Source organism: Sebastes umbrosus, chromosome 4 (assembly GCF_015220745.1).
Source record: "Sebastes umbrosus isolate fSebUmb1 chromosome 4, fSebUmb1.pri, whole genome shotgun sequence".
NCBI classification, from domain to species: domain Eukaryota; kingdom Metazoa; phylum Chordata; class Actinopteri; order Perciformes; family Sebastidae; genus Sebastes; species Sebastes umbrosus.
Genome location: NC_051272.1, coordinates 36384133 through 36398952, shown reverse-complemented (window position 1 = coordinate 36398952; position 14820 = coordinate 36384133). Strand labels below are relative to the sequence as shown.

The 14820-nt window shown below is 41.3% G+C and overlaps 2 protein-coding genes across 9 annotated transcripts in view; both read right to left on the bottom strand.

The window, feature by feature from the left end:
• LOC119487027 (BTB/POZ domain-containing protein 10-like) overlaps positions 1–11361 on the bottom strand; it is a 25136-nt gene extending 13775 nt beyond the window's left edge. The window contains exons 1-4 of one of the 8 annotated variants that reach the window (XM_037767658.1): positions 11141–11361; positions 1073–1208; positions 847–1036; positions 335–680 (exon numbers count right to left, since the gene is read on the bottom strand). In XM_037767658.1, coding sequence (XP_037623586.1) covers positions 335–680; positions 847–1036; positions 1073–1208; positions 11141–11346 — 878 coding nt within the window. In that variant the 5' untranslated portion in view covers positions 11347–11361. Of the gene's footprint in view, positions 1–334; positions 681–846; positions 1209–6466; positions 6806–10925; positions 11087–11140 lie in introns of those variants that run through there. The other 7 variants (XM_037767660.1, XM_037767661.1, XM_037767656.1 and 4 more) reach the window with 7 other exon arrangements.
• A 145-nt stretch (positions 11362–11506) lies between these two features.
• Positions 11507–13108, bottom strand: pth1a (parathyroid hormone 1a). Its single transcript, XM_037767709.1, has 3 exons — positions 12976–13108; positions 12536–12632; positions 11507–12385 (listed from the first exon to the last, which is right to left on the bottom strand). Exons 2-3 carry the CDS (start codon positions 12616–12618, stop codon positions 12133–12135), a joined length of 336 nt encoding a protein of 111 aa, XP_037623637.1. The 5' UTR covers positions 12619–12632; positions 12976–13108; the 3' UTR covers positions 11507–12132.
• Between the last annotated feature and the right edge of the window lie 1712 nt (positions 13109–14820).

Below are 14820 nucleotides of genomic sequence, written 5' to 3'. Positions count from 1 at the left end.
CTCTCGACTTGACCATTGTTGAGAGAAGTGGCAGCCCTGGAACTGCATTTTACAGTGGGAGCGACCAGCTCAAATGTAACTAGTCAACTGGAATGCTTTGGGACATGAAAGGAGAATAAGGAATGAAAGAGGAGGAGGGCGCTGTTCTTTCAGCACCACTACAGTTAAAGCTTTTAGTTTCTGGGATTGACAGGAGTGAAAGGTGAACGGAGCAAAAGGAAACTTGTTGTGTGTTTAGACTCATTGGAGACCGTTTATCATTTTAGGCTGCAAGTAGTTTTATGCATCCCATGATCTTTTCACCTTTAAGTTATTGTATAACATCTTTACCTACATTGAATCTATCTGACAGTCATACCTGCCCAGCATGGTGTTTGGTTGAGCTGTGAAGATGGCAGGATCCACCACAAATCTTGTATTATCCACAATGAGCGTGACTCTTTCTCCCAGCCTCAGTCCACTGCGATGCCCCTCTTTACTGCAGAGGTCATACACGTAGATCATGTCACACGCCCCGGGGCCCAGTGTCTTTGAGAGGTGGTCTGCTCCAGGAGTACCCAGGGGCAGAGGTATGTGTCCCCCGATCAGGGCCCCTCCGATGTGGGAATAGGGAATAGAAACCCTGGGAGGACGTGGACTGGAGGATCTGGAGGACGAGCCTCCGTCGCCACGTTCGCGGTCTGTGGGAGAGGGGGACGACACATGAACACCAGTGAAGCAAGCTTTCAGACAAACGCATACATACCTGTTGGTAAGAGATTGGGACAAAACAATGGCTGGCCCTGAAAGCCCTTTTGGGCTGTGTAATCAGGACCAATAATCCTTTCTTCTTTCTTTCCTCCTTACCGTGCTGGCGAGTGGGAGAAGTGACATTCCTGATGCAGGGCGTCAGCTGGCTCTCTCCTCTCTCATGGGAGGAGTCACGTGAGCGGTCGCTGGAACGCCGCTGTTGGTCCCGGTAATGTTCTGCTCCTCCTCTTTCTCTCGCCCCGCCGGAGGCACCGCAACTGGCCCCGCCACTGGCACCGCCACTGGCCTCGCCACTGTTCCCGTCACTGGTCCCGCCACTGGCCCCGCCACTGGCCCCGCCACTGGCCCCGCCACTGGCCCCGCCACTGGCCCCGGCTCCGTACAGACTCATGGTGGTGACCTGCTGCTGCTGCTGTTGGTGGTCGCAGTCCAATACTGACAAACCACACTGCCGGTCACTGATGGAAAAATGAGAGCCCACAGAGGAAATCAAAGTTATGAACATGAACAGCTTCTGAACTTAAAGTCAGACTGCACAACTTTTTGCTGAATATTGTGGCAAATACTTAGTTCAAACTGGACTACACCAAAGAGATTTGTTGAAGCAAGATGGCCCAGAGGTACATGACTACCAGTGTCATTCATTTATGACCATTTTGACACAGTTGTAAAATACTGACTACATTACAATCTCCAAATATCTTTTGTTTCAACTCTATTTTCTTCCTGCAGTTGAATGTTGAAAATGAAGCTTACTGCTGCGAATGCTGACGCTATGGTGGGCACGGGGGAGAAGTCTGAATTCCAAACTGCCATAAAAGTGTAATATGGTCACAATGTCGAGTCCGAGAGGGATGACTCCTAATCATACAGAAACCAAAGCACTGATGCATGATTTGCATCTCATTCAACGATTCAATGACCTATTATTGCCATTACACAATAAAAGACTGCACGATGAAATGTAGTTTACAGTCATCCACGCAAAATTGTGCAGAAACCGCTCAGGGTAAAGGGGTTTGCTTTTAGAGTGCTGAGCTGTGGAACGAGAGGAGAGCCTGTAAAAAAGTCTGCAGTCAACTCGAGTGAACCCTTAACAGGAGCAGAGTGCTGCAGAAACAGGGGCCGACACCAACCCACCAACCTCAGTCTGCAGCTACGTGCACACACCAGCGCCCCAGCATCCATTAGAGTGTGTGTATCCATGTGAAACAATCTTGAGTAAGCGGAACTCACTTAGGTACAGGACAACAAACTGAAATGGCCTCGACTGTTTACTTGCTCCACCGGCTGGTTTTCTTCAGAGATTTTCTGACTGACAGGTAACAACCACTCCACCTTGCCTTGGAGCAAGTGATGCTTCCTGGAGAGGTTCGTTCCTAACGGCATCTGCAAGATTTCACAGACCGGAGGAAAACAAGCAGTAAGAGCTGATCTGAGGTCTGCTGTCCATCTGCTGTCTATGAGAGCCGGCTGTCAATCACTAGCAAACTCCGACCAAACGGTCAAACTAGGCAGCGCTGATCAAATATGAATCAATATTATGTTACTGTAATGCTTATTCCTCTCCTCAAATGTTTTCAGAATCATCTTGTAGTGCACGGTTTAGCTGTAAAATGAGAAAGTTTGTGACGCCGCCGCCGCTGTGAAATCTGGTGATGGAACGCCAAGTTCCGGTCACATGACCGGAGCACAGCCAATAGGAACGCTCTCTCAATGAAATGACCTGTGATTGGTCAAAGTCTCCCGTCACGGGCTAGATTTTCTGAAGCCTGAAAACAGAGCCATGAGGAGGAGCAGAAGTCTAGTTTTCTCTCACAACACTTGAATTACAATATGCTGAAAAGTTATTATGGAATTTCTGCCCAATGATGCCAAAAATATACTGACTACTGCAGGTTTAATGCACAGGAGCAAGGCATCCACTCAAACACTGATGTTATGTGATGGTATGACTCTTGACATTTTTGTTTTCAGGTTTTAATTTTCATAAACATAATAAAATCTTGCCTTAAATAGTCTTTTTTCCATTTTGTAATGTATTTTAATAATGCACAGGCTCAAAAGCACTTAAGTACAGGCTATGTAATGCTGATGAGTTTGACAACCAGATAGATAGATAGATAGATAGATAGAGGATATTAGTTTCCACAGCCTGTTCATACAGAAGAACAATTAATGAACATCAATCACCAAAACAGTCACAAGTGTTGCTGCTACGGTTTGTTGAGGGCAGTGATGGCAGAGAGGCACGCAGCTCATCCTGTAGCGGGCTTTTTTACAGATCAGAGATCTGTATCTGCGGACGGATGGCCGGGAGCAGAGCGAAGCAGTTCAGGGGGTGGCTGGGGTCATGTGATGGCGGTGTCAATGAGGGCTGGGAGGTTGGTAGTAGGGAGACCAATGATTTTAGAGGCATATAATGCAGCTGCAAATGGACAATTTGAAATATGCAAACTAAATAGTAAAAATATAAAGATGTGAACCTGGGAGAAGGGATGAAGGGGAAATGAGGGCATTAGAAGTGCTCGTGTGAGCTAGCATTTGAACTACTAATACTGGAAGCATTGGTTTAATGCTGGCCAATAATATTGGACTGGCTATTGGTCTGAAATATCAAGTAAATGAGGTGACAAAAACAAGTAGTCGCATCATGTATCACATGACAGGACTGCCTTACACATATTACTTGTTTAAGCAATATGTGTAAGGCAGGGTTAGGGTTAGGGTTATGGTTGCATTATGATAAATTACAGTCCTGTAGTTTAGGTTGATGAATGGATCCATTTCACTTCCACAGCGACAGCGTAGCTGGCCTATCTGATCAATAGAGTTGAGCTTGTAAGCCAGAAACACATCCAGGTCTCAGTAATGAAGAGAGCCTGGCTCTCCTGAGAGAGGAGAGGAGCTGCTATGAAATATGATGATGACCATCTACTGTAGGCTATGGAGTCAGAGAGATAGAACATGGGAGCAAAAGGGGCGGAGAGACAGAAAGAGAGAGGCTTCTTTTTTTTATTAGTTTACAAAAATGGGGTTAGTGACGTAAAAAGAGCAGACTTCTACTCCCCCCCGACCTCGCTCATTGAGGCAGATCTAGCATGGAGGTTTTATATTTAATTTACACCAAATAAATCAATAGCATATCCGTTCTCGTAAACCCGAGGGTGAGCTGTTCATTATTGCTTTAGTCTTTTGTTCCCATGCACCATGCCCCCGTGAATAGGCTGGTTATGAGAGAAACCTCCCTGGATACTGGCTGACATGTTAACGTGCTGGACCAGCTGGCTGATCGAGAGGCTAACTGAATCGCACATGATCAGCAGTAAAAACCACTCTGTGCTGGCTGTGCCATTGTTTCCCTATGGGGAGACGGTGATACCCAACTAGGTGGAAGCGCTACCCTTGGCGTGGCACACTGCTCGAAACTTTGATCTTGGTTGCCGCTGACCTTAAAACCATTTTTTGGCATCATTGGGCAAAAATTCCATAATAACCTTTCCGCATATTGTAATTCAAGTGTTCTGAGAGAAAACTAGACTTCTGCACCTCCTCATGGTTCTGTTTTCAGGCTTTAGAACATCTAGCGCTCCAATTGGCTGTGCTCCGGCTGTTGGGCGGTGCTTGGTATTTCCTCAACTGATCTCAACATGGCTGCCGGGTCACAAACTTTCTCATTTTACAGCTAAACCGTGCACTACAAGATGATTCTGAGAACATCTGAGGAGAGAAATAGGCATTAACGTAACAGAATATTGATTCATATTTGATCAGCGCTGCCTAGTTTGACCGTTTGGTTGGAGTTCGTGAGTGATTGACAGCCGGCTCTCATAGACGGGCAGCTGGATGGCAGGCTCCAGATCAGCTCTTACTGCTTGCTTTCCTCCGGTCTGTGAAATCTTGCAGATGCTGTTAGGAGCACTGGAGGACACAGAGGCACATGATTTTTTTCAGATTACCTGTCTCATGCACTACTGTCATGATATGGTGACCGTTTTATAAAAATAACTTTTTTTAAATCATATTTGCTCCATTTCTACCCACTGCAGCTTTAACCAATGAGATCGCTGTATGTGCTGTAACCACTTTTTGATGACGTATACCTGCGCCACACTTTGCCTCTGCACCCTACTATTTGCAAAGAGCAAATTCGTTACCATGTGAACGCATCTTAACTCTAAATCTTGTGCACAACACATTCAAACAAACCCTATATGGACACAAAGGATGTAAAAACGCATTTACAGAGGATTTAATGTTGTCAAAAATATAAATGTTAAAGAAAATCAATGCATATGGTGCTGGTTAACTTTTTAATTTTTAACTCTACTCAAAAAGGGTAACATTTTAGAAATCAAGGAGTTAACCAGGTAAACCCTGCTGTGTTTATAACATGTCAGCTTCACAGCATAGCGGCAGAATGGCAATGTCCTTGAAGACAAGGGGTCACCATAGCAGCTGTGGAAAGGAAGAAATAAGCACACAAAGACGCAAGTGTGTGTGCGCACACACACACACACACACACAGTGTGTGTGTTCAGGTGAGCTATCTGACACACAGAGGACATCTTCCCTCAGCCTATAGAACACATTCTACCCATCACTGATAAGGTGAAAAAAAACAGCATTCAAGGTTTTTCACAGAAAGGAACAGAACAGTCACCAGGCCTATTATTCATTATACCATGGTTATATTACATTATACTGAAGAGAATACTGCCTTTTCAAACTGCCACAATTAAGTGATCTATCCGAGATATGACTGGTTGTAATATGGGTGCATTTATACTCGTGCCTGACTTTATAGCATAAATGCATGTTTCACCTCCAATGGGATTTTAATGCTTGGGCAGAAATGGGATAATAAAAAACAAAAGCGGGTCTTCCAGCCAAAAAGGCAGGCAGCCAGCGGCCAGAGCAGCAGGCTGGAGGGAACAAAGGAACTGAGGAGGCAATATTTCACTCAGGGCAGGCAGCTCCTCTCATCTTTCACATGGCAATGCAAATCTACAGCGGCCAAGATTTCACACAGCCAGAGAGAACTAAGAGAGGGGGCTAATATTTCACTTGTCCAATTTCCTGTTACTGGGCATCGACCCCCCCACCCCCCTTCCCTTGATAACACAATTTCCTTTTTCTTTTTGCTGACTGGGTCAATGGCCTATACGGTGCTTACAAAAAGCTTTGGGTGCACGTTCGAGGTGTTAAACACAAGTCAAGTTCACCAAACACATCTACTACACAATAAGTCAAGATGCAGATGCAAGGCAGTCTATTAAAAGCATGAGGTGAGAGCCCCAAGGGGTGAGGGTCCCATCTATTATTTAGGGGCTGCTGACACCGACACACTGACGGCCAAGGGCAGAGGAGCTGCTCAGTGCAGCAGTCTGGCTGGAAATCCATTAAAAGGATGCTGAATATTGGATAGTAACAGGGAAGTACCCCCACATAACAACAAGAGCATCCTTACTTTTTATACATTTAGGGACTATTGTGGGAATTTCTCTTATCATGGAATATAGATATCATAAGATCACTATTTAGCCTGCTCTCTAATGAGCAGCCTATCAGAGTCAGACGAGTCCCATCCAGGATAATACAGGCAGTGATTCTCTTTCTAGGTCACTATTAGAATTACAGTAGATCACACCGAGAGCTGCTAGCTGTGAACATGTAACACGGTGACGGTGCTGTGTGAGAGCGGACATGCACCTACCGGTCGGTCTCTGTGTCTTTGGGCAATGTGAAGACAAAGCAGCAGGGGATGAGCTGAGGGATGACAGCGGCACAAAAGCCTCGCGCTCCTCCGAACAAAGCGGGCTTTCCGGCAGCTTCAGCATCCTCGATCATTACTTTCACACTTCATCAGCATCGTTTCACACACACTCGACCCGGATCTCACAAACCGGTAAAAACAAAAAACAATCCACCGCTTCGACCCCGAAGCTTTAAATGTGTCTTAAACGGCGAGAGGAGACGAGCACCGGCGATTCATCCCGAGTCACCGGAGGGACCGTAAACTGTGAATGGCCGCGTGCTCGACTGGATCAGAGCGATGCTGCCTTCACGTGCTCCTTGTAAAACTCCCACTCTGGTACAGTAAATGCATCGCAATGGACGTTGGTCGTTAATAACTACAGAACAGGTCTCCTTATATCATCATCAACAGCAGCAGGATGTCTTTAGCGCCGTTTATCACCAAGAGCCACAATTACATTTGAAGAAAAACAATGATATGGAAATGGTGCATTAAGTCAGAATCTAAATTATCTAGCCCACTTGAACACCCCCTCAAATTCCTATTTCAGCTGTTTGTATTCTCAACAAAGTGAGAAAAAAAAAACATGTTTTGGGAAAGGAAATGTCAAGAAGATCCAGGTATTAAGTATTACTCAGCCTAACCCGTTATATTTATTAGACCATTCACCTGACCTGGACTCAGTCACCACACAGACACCATCACCAAGACAGCTAGACAGCACCTCATGTTCCTCTGCTAGGCTGAGGAGGTTCAACATGGACTCCAGGATACTCTGCAACTTCTACCGGTGCACCATGGAGAGTATCCTGACAGCTGCATCACCGCCTGGTAAGGCAGTGGCTCCAATCTCAACCGCAAGGCTCTACAGAGGGTGGTGAAAAGTGACCATCAGCACATCACCAGGATGGAGCTGGTCCATCCATGGAGTACCTCTACACCCCATGCTCTACACCTCTCTCTGTCTGTCTGTCTGTCTGTCTGTCTCTCTCTCTTCTTTACATTCACTTAAAGGTCCCATATCGTGCTCATTTTCAGGTTTATACTTGTATTTTGGGTTTCTACTAGAACATGTTTACATGCTGTAATTAAAAAAAAAACTTGATTTTTCTCATACTGTCTCCCTGAATATACCCTGTATTTACCCTCTGTCTGAAACACTCCGTTTTAGTGTATTTCAATGGAATGGCAACAGAATTGCGTTGCTAGGCAACAGCTTGGGTCCATGTTTACTTCTTGTCAGCTGATGTTATTCACATACACTGCAACAGGATATAAACTGGGAAACATTTAGATGGTCTAAATATTGTATATTTGTGACCTCACAATGTGTGTACCTGTTTTATAATATGAAAGACATGAAAATGTCACTTTTTAAAATATGGGACCTTTAATTAATTTTGCAAATACTGTATACCTGTCTTCCACGAAGAAAAACAAAAAAAAAAAATATATATATATATATATATATATATATATGTATATATATATATGTATATGTATATATATATATATATATATATATATATATATATATACAGACATATATATATATATATCTATATATATATATATATGTATGTATGTATATGTATGTATATATATATATATATATATATATATATATATACACACATATATATATATATATATATATATATATATATACACATACATGTATACATACATATACACATGTATATATATACATATATACATATATGTATATATATATATATATATACATATATACATATATATATATATATACATATATATATATATATATATATGTATATATATATATATATATACATATATACATATATATATATACATATATACATATATATATACATACATATATATATATATATATATATATATATATATGTATATATACATATATACATATATATATATATATATATACACATACACATACACATACACGTACACATACACGTACACATACACGTACACATACACGTACACATACACATACACACACCGATCAGCCATAACATTAAGACAGCATGGGCACCTGGACCGGTATGCCGCTACACAGCCCCATACGCAACAAACTGCTCCTCACTGTGTGTTCTGACACCTTTCTATCGGAACCAGCATTAACTTTTTTCAGCAGTTTGAGCTCCAGTAGCTCTTCTATTGGAAGAGCATTTTGGCAAATTTTTCTTGGGCGCTACCCACATAATCAGCTATGCTGCTCATCCCACAAATGCATGATCCTTACAAGTTGGACATCATTTTGAAGGTAAATAAACAGGCTTTCCAACGATGTAAAATACAATGACAATTAGCATTGTAACAACAGAGAAATAATCCACCAAACACAAGTTTCCGAACTTTGTTTTTCCAGTTTATATATAAAAAAATAACAAAAATAAATGAAATCTAGTTTTATAAGATTATATTACATAGCGGTAGATCTGTACAACTAGTTTCATCCAAGAGGCTACCAATACTAATGTTAGCCATCTGCGGTGCAGACAGAAAGATCATTATTATCAATGTGTGATAAATGTCACATCATAGTTACTAAATATGTCTTTTTGCATGTTGTTGAATATATATATATATATATATATATATATATATATATATAAAAAAAGAAAGAAAATCACACAAAATAAAAAATCTAGCGATCAGATATACATATAAATGTATATCTGATCGCTAGATTTGAACTTTTGTGTGATCTGACACCTTTCTATCGGAACCAGTATTAACTTTTTCAGCAATTTGAGCTCCAGTAGCTCTTCTATTGGATCGGACAACACGGGCCAGCCTTCGCTCCCCACATGCATCAATGAGCCTTGGGTCTGACCCTGTCGCCGGTTCACCGGTTTTCAGTGTATATATATATATATATATACAGCATATTGTTGGAGGGAGCCTGAGATTTAAGCTTTTCATTGCCAGTGTCTGCTTCTTCTCTGTAATTGTCGTGCATATATAACTTGTATTTGGTTGATTTGGAACTGTATTTCACCGTCATGACCTCCAGGTAGCCTTCTCCTTTCCACTACAGTAAACTGGCCCAGGCTTGCACATAAGGGACACAGAGCTGGTGCTATCATTCCCTGATAAACAGGGCTACATTCTTCCTACTCTACTTATTTCGAGTGCAGTAAAATAAAAAATCAAGACAGACACATAACCTCACTTGTTGTTTATCACCTCTCTCACCATCGACAGCATACTCCGTCTGTTTTGCAAAGGTCAACTCTTTTACATTTCATGATCCAGATGGAGCCATCAATAGGTCACCGCCGGCTTTACCATAGTTTATCTTATGAGTAATTCAGATAATGCACAGTGTGGGATTAACCATCAGAACATCTGTCTGTACTACGACACCATCCTCCCGACTACTTAATATACCCACTTGACAACCAGGGCTGTGGTGTTTCAACTCCACAGGAATACTGTATATGCAGATGATGCAGTCACAGCGGGAACACTGCTGACCTCACAAAACTGACAAACGTCTGATTTATGGAAAAGACTGTAATGCTTTATGATATGAATTTGTATGCAGATACAAGTAGGCTGCACTTGTGTGTGTTCCTACAGGTTCAAAAATTAAACCTAGATTGATAAATGTAAAGGTTAAGTAATTTCTCTACGCCTCCTCATGCTAGACCAGGGGTCAGCAACCTGCGTCTCCGGAGCCACATGTGTCTCTTTAGCTCCTCTCCAGTGGCTCCCTGTGGATCTATAAAAATGGAAATGAATAACTGTTTCTTGTTTACATTTTCATTTCTCATTGTTGTAGGTCTATGGTATGACGGTACGGCGGAGTATTAGGGCCACATTGAGGAAAAAAAATAAATCTGAGATTTCGAGAATAAAGTTGTAATATTTAGAGAATAAAAGTCACGTTTATGAGAAAAAAAGTTGGAATATTATGAGTAATATTACTATTTTTTTCTCGTAACATTACGACTTTTTTCCTATAATATTCTGACTTTATTATGTAAATCTCAGATGTTTTTTCCCTCAATGTGGCCCTAATACTTCGTAGTACATTGTCTCTGGCCCTCACTGATTTGACTTACATACTTAGACTATAAACTGTGTTACCTTCATCACAATGCTAAAATGTTTTGCGGCTCCAGACAGATTTTGTTTTCTTTATTTTGTCTAAAATGGCTCTTTTGATAGTAAAGGTTACTGACCCATGGTCTAGACAATGTGTGGTCAGTGTGGCTGGAGGTAGTTTACAGTGTAGAGATATTAAGGTTACCTTTTAACCGGACACATATCTCAGTAGTGCTAACGGTAGTTGAACAGTTAACTAACAGTTAGCGCTGAAGGAATAACTGGCATGTATTCTGTCTCCAACATCAACTCTCTGTTGGTATATCCAGAGAGTCTGACCTAGTAAACTCACCAACGATGTAAAGAGCCAGAAGTCAGTGGACATGGTGCTGCACAGAGTGTTTAGCGCGGGTTAGAGGAGTTTACACTGTTTGGTTAGCCTGGTTCATCTACTGTTGACCGCTCGGCTAACCGGGTGGCTAGCACTGACCGTTAGCAGCCGTTAGCTGCCGTTAGCCGCCGTTAGCTGTCTCTCTAAACAAAGAGTTTAAAACAACGTGTCTTTACCTCCTCGTGTTACATTCCGGGTCGATGTTCTGTCCGGTTGCTGAGCGACCAGCTCCACTGGTGTGAGACACAAAGACGAGAGCAGAGACACAGTTTACATCAACTAACACTAACTGCTGCTGCTGCTGCTGGGCTGGTGGACTCTTCTGTTTTGGTTTTTGGGAACGCGGAGCTGGCGTGAGACATCTCGCGAGATAACAGCACATCCCACCCCCCACACCCGCGTGCACCAATATTAAAGAGAGCTGTGCACACACGCGCACACACGCATAATCTATTTCAGCATGAATGTGGAGAACAGTAGCCTTCATATCTGAATGTATCAATAACCATCAAAACAACATCAATAAAAGCTGTTTAATTAATTCATTTTTATGTATTCATATTACACAGTGCGCCAAACACATACTTATGAAATAATTATAATATAATAATAATAATAATAATAATAATAATAATATATAAAATAAAATAATAAATAATAATAATAATATAAAATAATAAATATTTTTGTTCCTAATCGTAATTATAAAAATAAAACGGCCTATTTTAAAGATACATATCAATATATCTCTATATATCTATATATATATATGTATCTCTCTCTCTCTCTCTCTCTCTCTCTCTCTCTCTATATATATATATATATATATATATACAGCTTATATACACACACAAACAATTTCATTTACATTTAAACTAGCCTATATTTAAATTAAATTGAAATGAAAGACAGGAAAGCCCATTGATGAGGGCATTGTCAAATCATAAACAACATTGTTGGTCCAATTCAGTTTGATAATAATAAATAAAAAGAAATAGTGAAAATATGTCAAATAAATAAAAAGAAAATACATTCGAATAAAGGACGGACACATTCAGACACCTATACATGTTTAAACAAAAATACAAATAAATAAATAGAAAGTTGCCTAAAATTCTGTAAAAAGGGTGTTGGAAATGTTGCTGCGACTGTCGACGGTCAAATAAGATCAACCCAAATCATGATGAGAGAGCGTGCTCAGAGCGTGCTGGATCTGCTCCGGTGTCATGTCGCTCAGGTCGGGCAGCTCCTCTGGTAGTCTCCTCTTGGTCCGGCCCGCCTCCCCGCTGCTGCTGCTGCCCCAATAAGCCGGACCGGCGTGGATGGCCCGGAGCCTCATCTGCAGCCACTCCCGACGCTCCTGCACCTGCTTGAGCTCCCCGAGGTTGTGCATGAGCTGGACCTCACTGACCGTCCTCTTACTGTGCAGGATCATGAAATAGGCCTATAGCTCAGTTTAACATTGCAAAAACAAACCAAAAAGAGTGTGCTGACAAGAAGGGGCGTTAAAGAGGCTGTATGAGGCAGCCCAATTAACTTGTAGTAGTGGTGATGGGGGGTGGGGGGGTTACCTTAGGGAGCGCTCTTCACTGACAGGGACGAGGTGTAAAATGCAGAGTGAAATAAACATGATTTTATAGTCCAGATTGCACATGTTGCCTTGATGATCTGTTAAGAAAAGAAAAAAATATCTCAAAATCATGCTTTCTTGTAAATTAAAATACTTTCACAACTTGAAATATATTTCCTGAACAAAATAACAGAATTTTAAATGTACGACTTTCAGGCTTGTGTTAAAACAAGCGAGGAAGTTACTGGATATCAATCCATTACATTTTTTTAGTAAAATGTAAGTTGTGTGTTTGTTTTTATCTTGAAGTCCTCATTTAAAAATTCAAATATATCCCAAATGTCAGCCTAAAAAAACAGATTTATCTAAATTAAATAAAAGAATAACCTTGAGTTGAGGTGTGTCCGGTCTACAACTCTGACTAGAACAAGCTGAACATACCTCTGGTGGAGCTTGTCCTCAGTCTGATACAAGTTAAAGTTGTGTTGGCGTGAAGTCAGGTATGGTTTGGTGGTTGGCTCCTATCACTTATGATAAGTCTCTGGACTCCCTGACTTCCTTTTATAGCCCCGGGGCCATGCAGCCATTGATGAGCTGCCTTCATTATTGCTGTTGATGATGTCACACCTCCAGGTCCTGGAGGGGGCAGGACAGGAATGACAACACCTCCTCTGAGCTCCAGGCGTTCCCCACTGTCACACCAGACCAAACTAATGGCTTTGCATGTTGAACGCAAATACCCTCACACCCACCTTATACATGCACAAACACACACACGTACACACCACAGTTCCAGACCTTTAAAAGGAATGTCTGCATTATAAATCAATTTATTTCTCCCATGATATCACTACACTGTTTAATCATCACATGAGTTATTCCAATATAAGTGATCACAGTATGACTATAATGGTTACTAGAAAGGGTTCTAAATAAGAAACCCTGTTTCCAAGACTAAAACTTCACTTTCCCAAGCATTGTTTTGCACAGATTTTCCCCTCCACATTTTCAATTTTGCATGCCTCTCTGTGATCTTCCCCTACTTCTGTAGAGCCACCAGATCTATTAGTCCACATCTGATGTGACCTTTTTTGTCTGACTCCCCAGCCTGCCTCACAACAATAGCGCCAACATTTGGATGGATTTATGACTCTCATTGACCATTTGGGAGTCTCCCTGGTTACATAGGCACTTTACTCAAGAATTAACATTGTTTTAATGAGTTCGCCTCCCAAAAAAGAGCTTTTACACTGACCTGACGTCAGAGATAACATCCTGAATCAAAGAGTAAAAGTGGGAGTTCAGGAGGTGATGCTGTTGTCGTCACCGCCTTGGTCATGAGCGCTGTGTGCATGCGTGCGTGTTAACTAGAAAATCTCTGAACATCTGAAGAATCATGACTTTCTCAGATATATTTTTCGATTCAACTGTAATGCTTGTTGAAATTAGGAAAAGCAAATGGTCATTTCCCATGTCCCTGGCACCCATTGTGGTATCTAAACATTAGAGTGATAGAAGATTGTTCCGGCTTATACAATGAATATTTTAAAGTTTAAAAAACAAGGTAACAATATGTTGGCCAATAGTCAATCTTTACATAAATACATAATGAAACATTTTTGATAAGGATTCCTTAACATATATATACTGTATATATATATATATATATTTCTGTACAACCATTTATTTAATCGGCCAACATAGCACGACAATAGTGATATATCTCCAAAAAGCTGCCTGTCTAGTTGTTAAATTGTAAACCTACTGGCTGGTGGGTAGGCTGAGTGTGTTTGAACCATAGTAAGTAAGTAAATCACATATTAAAGCTAGGGTTGGTAATCTTCAAAAACATTTTTTTGTTATATTTATTGAAATTCTTGTTACATCCGAAAAAACTGGCCTCTGACGGAAGACTTTGACCAATCACAGGTCATTTCATTGAGAGAGCATTCCCATTGGCTGTGCTCCGGTCATGTGACCGTTACTTGGCGTTCCTTCACCAGATTTCACAATGGCGGCGGCGTCACAAAGTTTCTCATTATACAGCTAAACTGCGCACTACAAAATGATTCCCTCTCTCGGAACGCTCTCTCAATGAAATGACCTGTGATTGGTAAGAGTCTCCCGTCACGGGCTAGATTTTCTAAAGCCTGAAAACAGAGCCATGAGGAGGAGCAGAAGTCTAGTTTTCTCTCAGAACACTTGAATTACAATATGCTGAAAGGTTATTATAGAATTTTTGCCCAATGATGCCAAAAATATACTGCCTACTGAAGCTTTAAGCAA

What these genes read in the sequence shown, in the direction of transcription:
- pth1a (XM_037767709.1), bottom strand. Translation starts at nt 12,618, where the DNA reads ATGTGCAATCTGGACTATAAAATCATGTTTATTTCACTCTGCATTTTA. An exon ending in AGTGAAGAGCGCTCCCTAAG is followed by an intron (nt 12,386 to 12,535) that starts GTAACCCCCCCA and finishes GATCCTGCACAG; the next exon opens with TAAGAGGACGGTCAGTGAGG.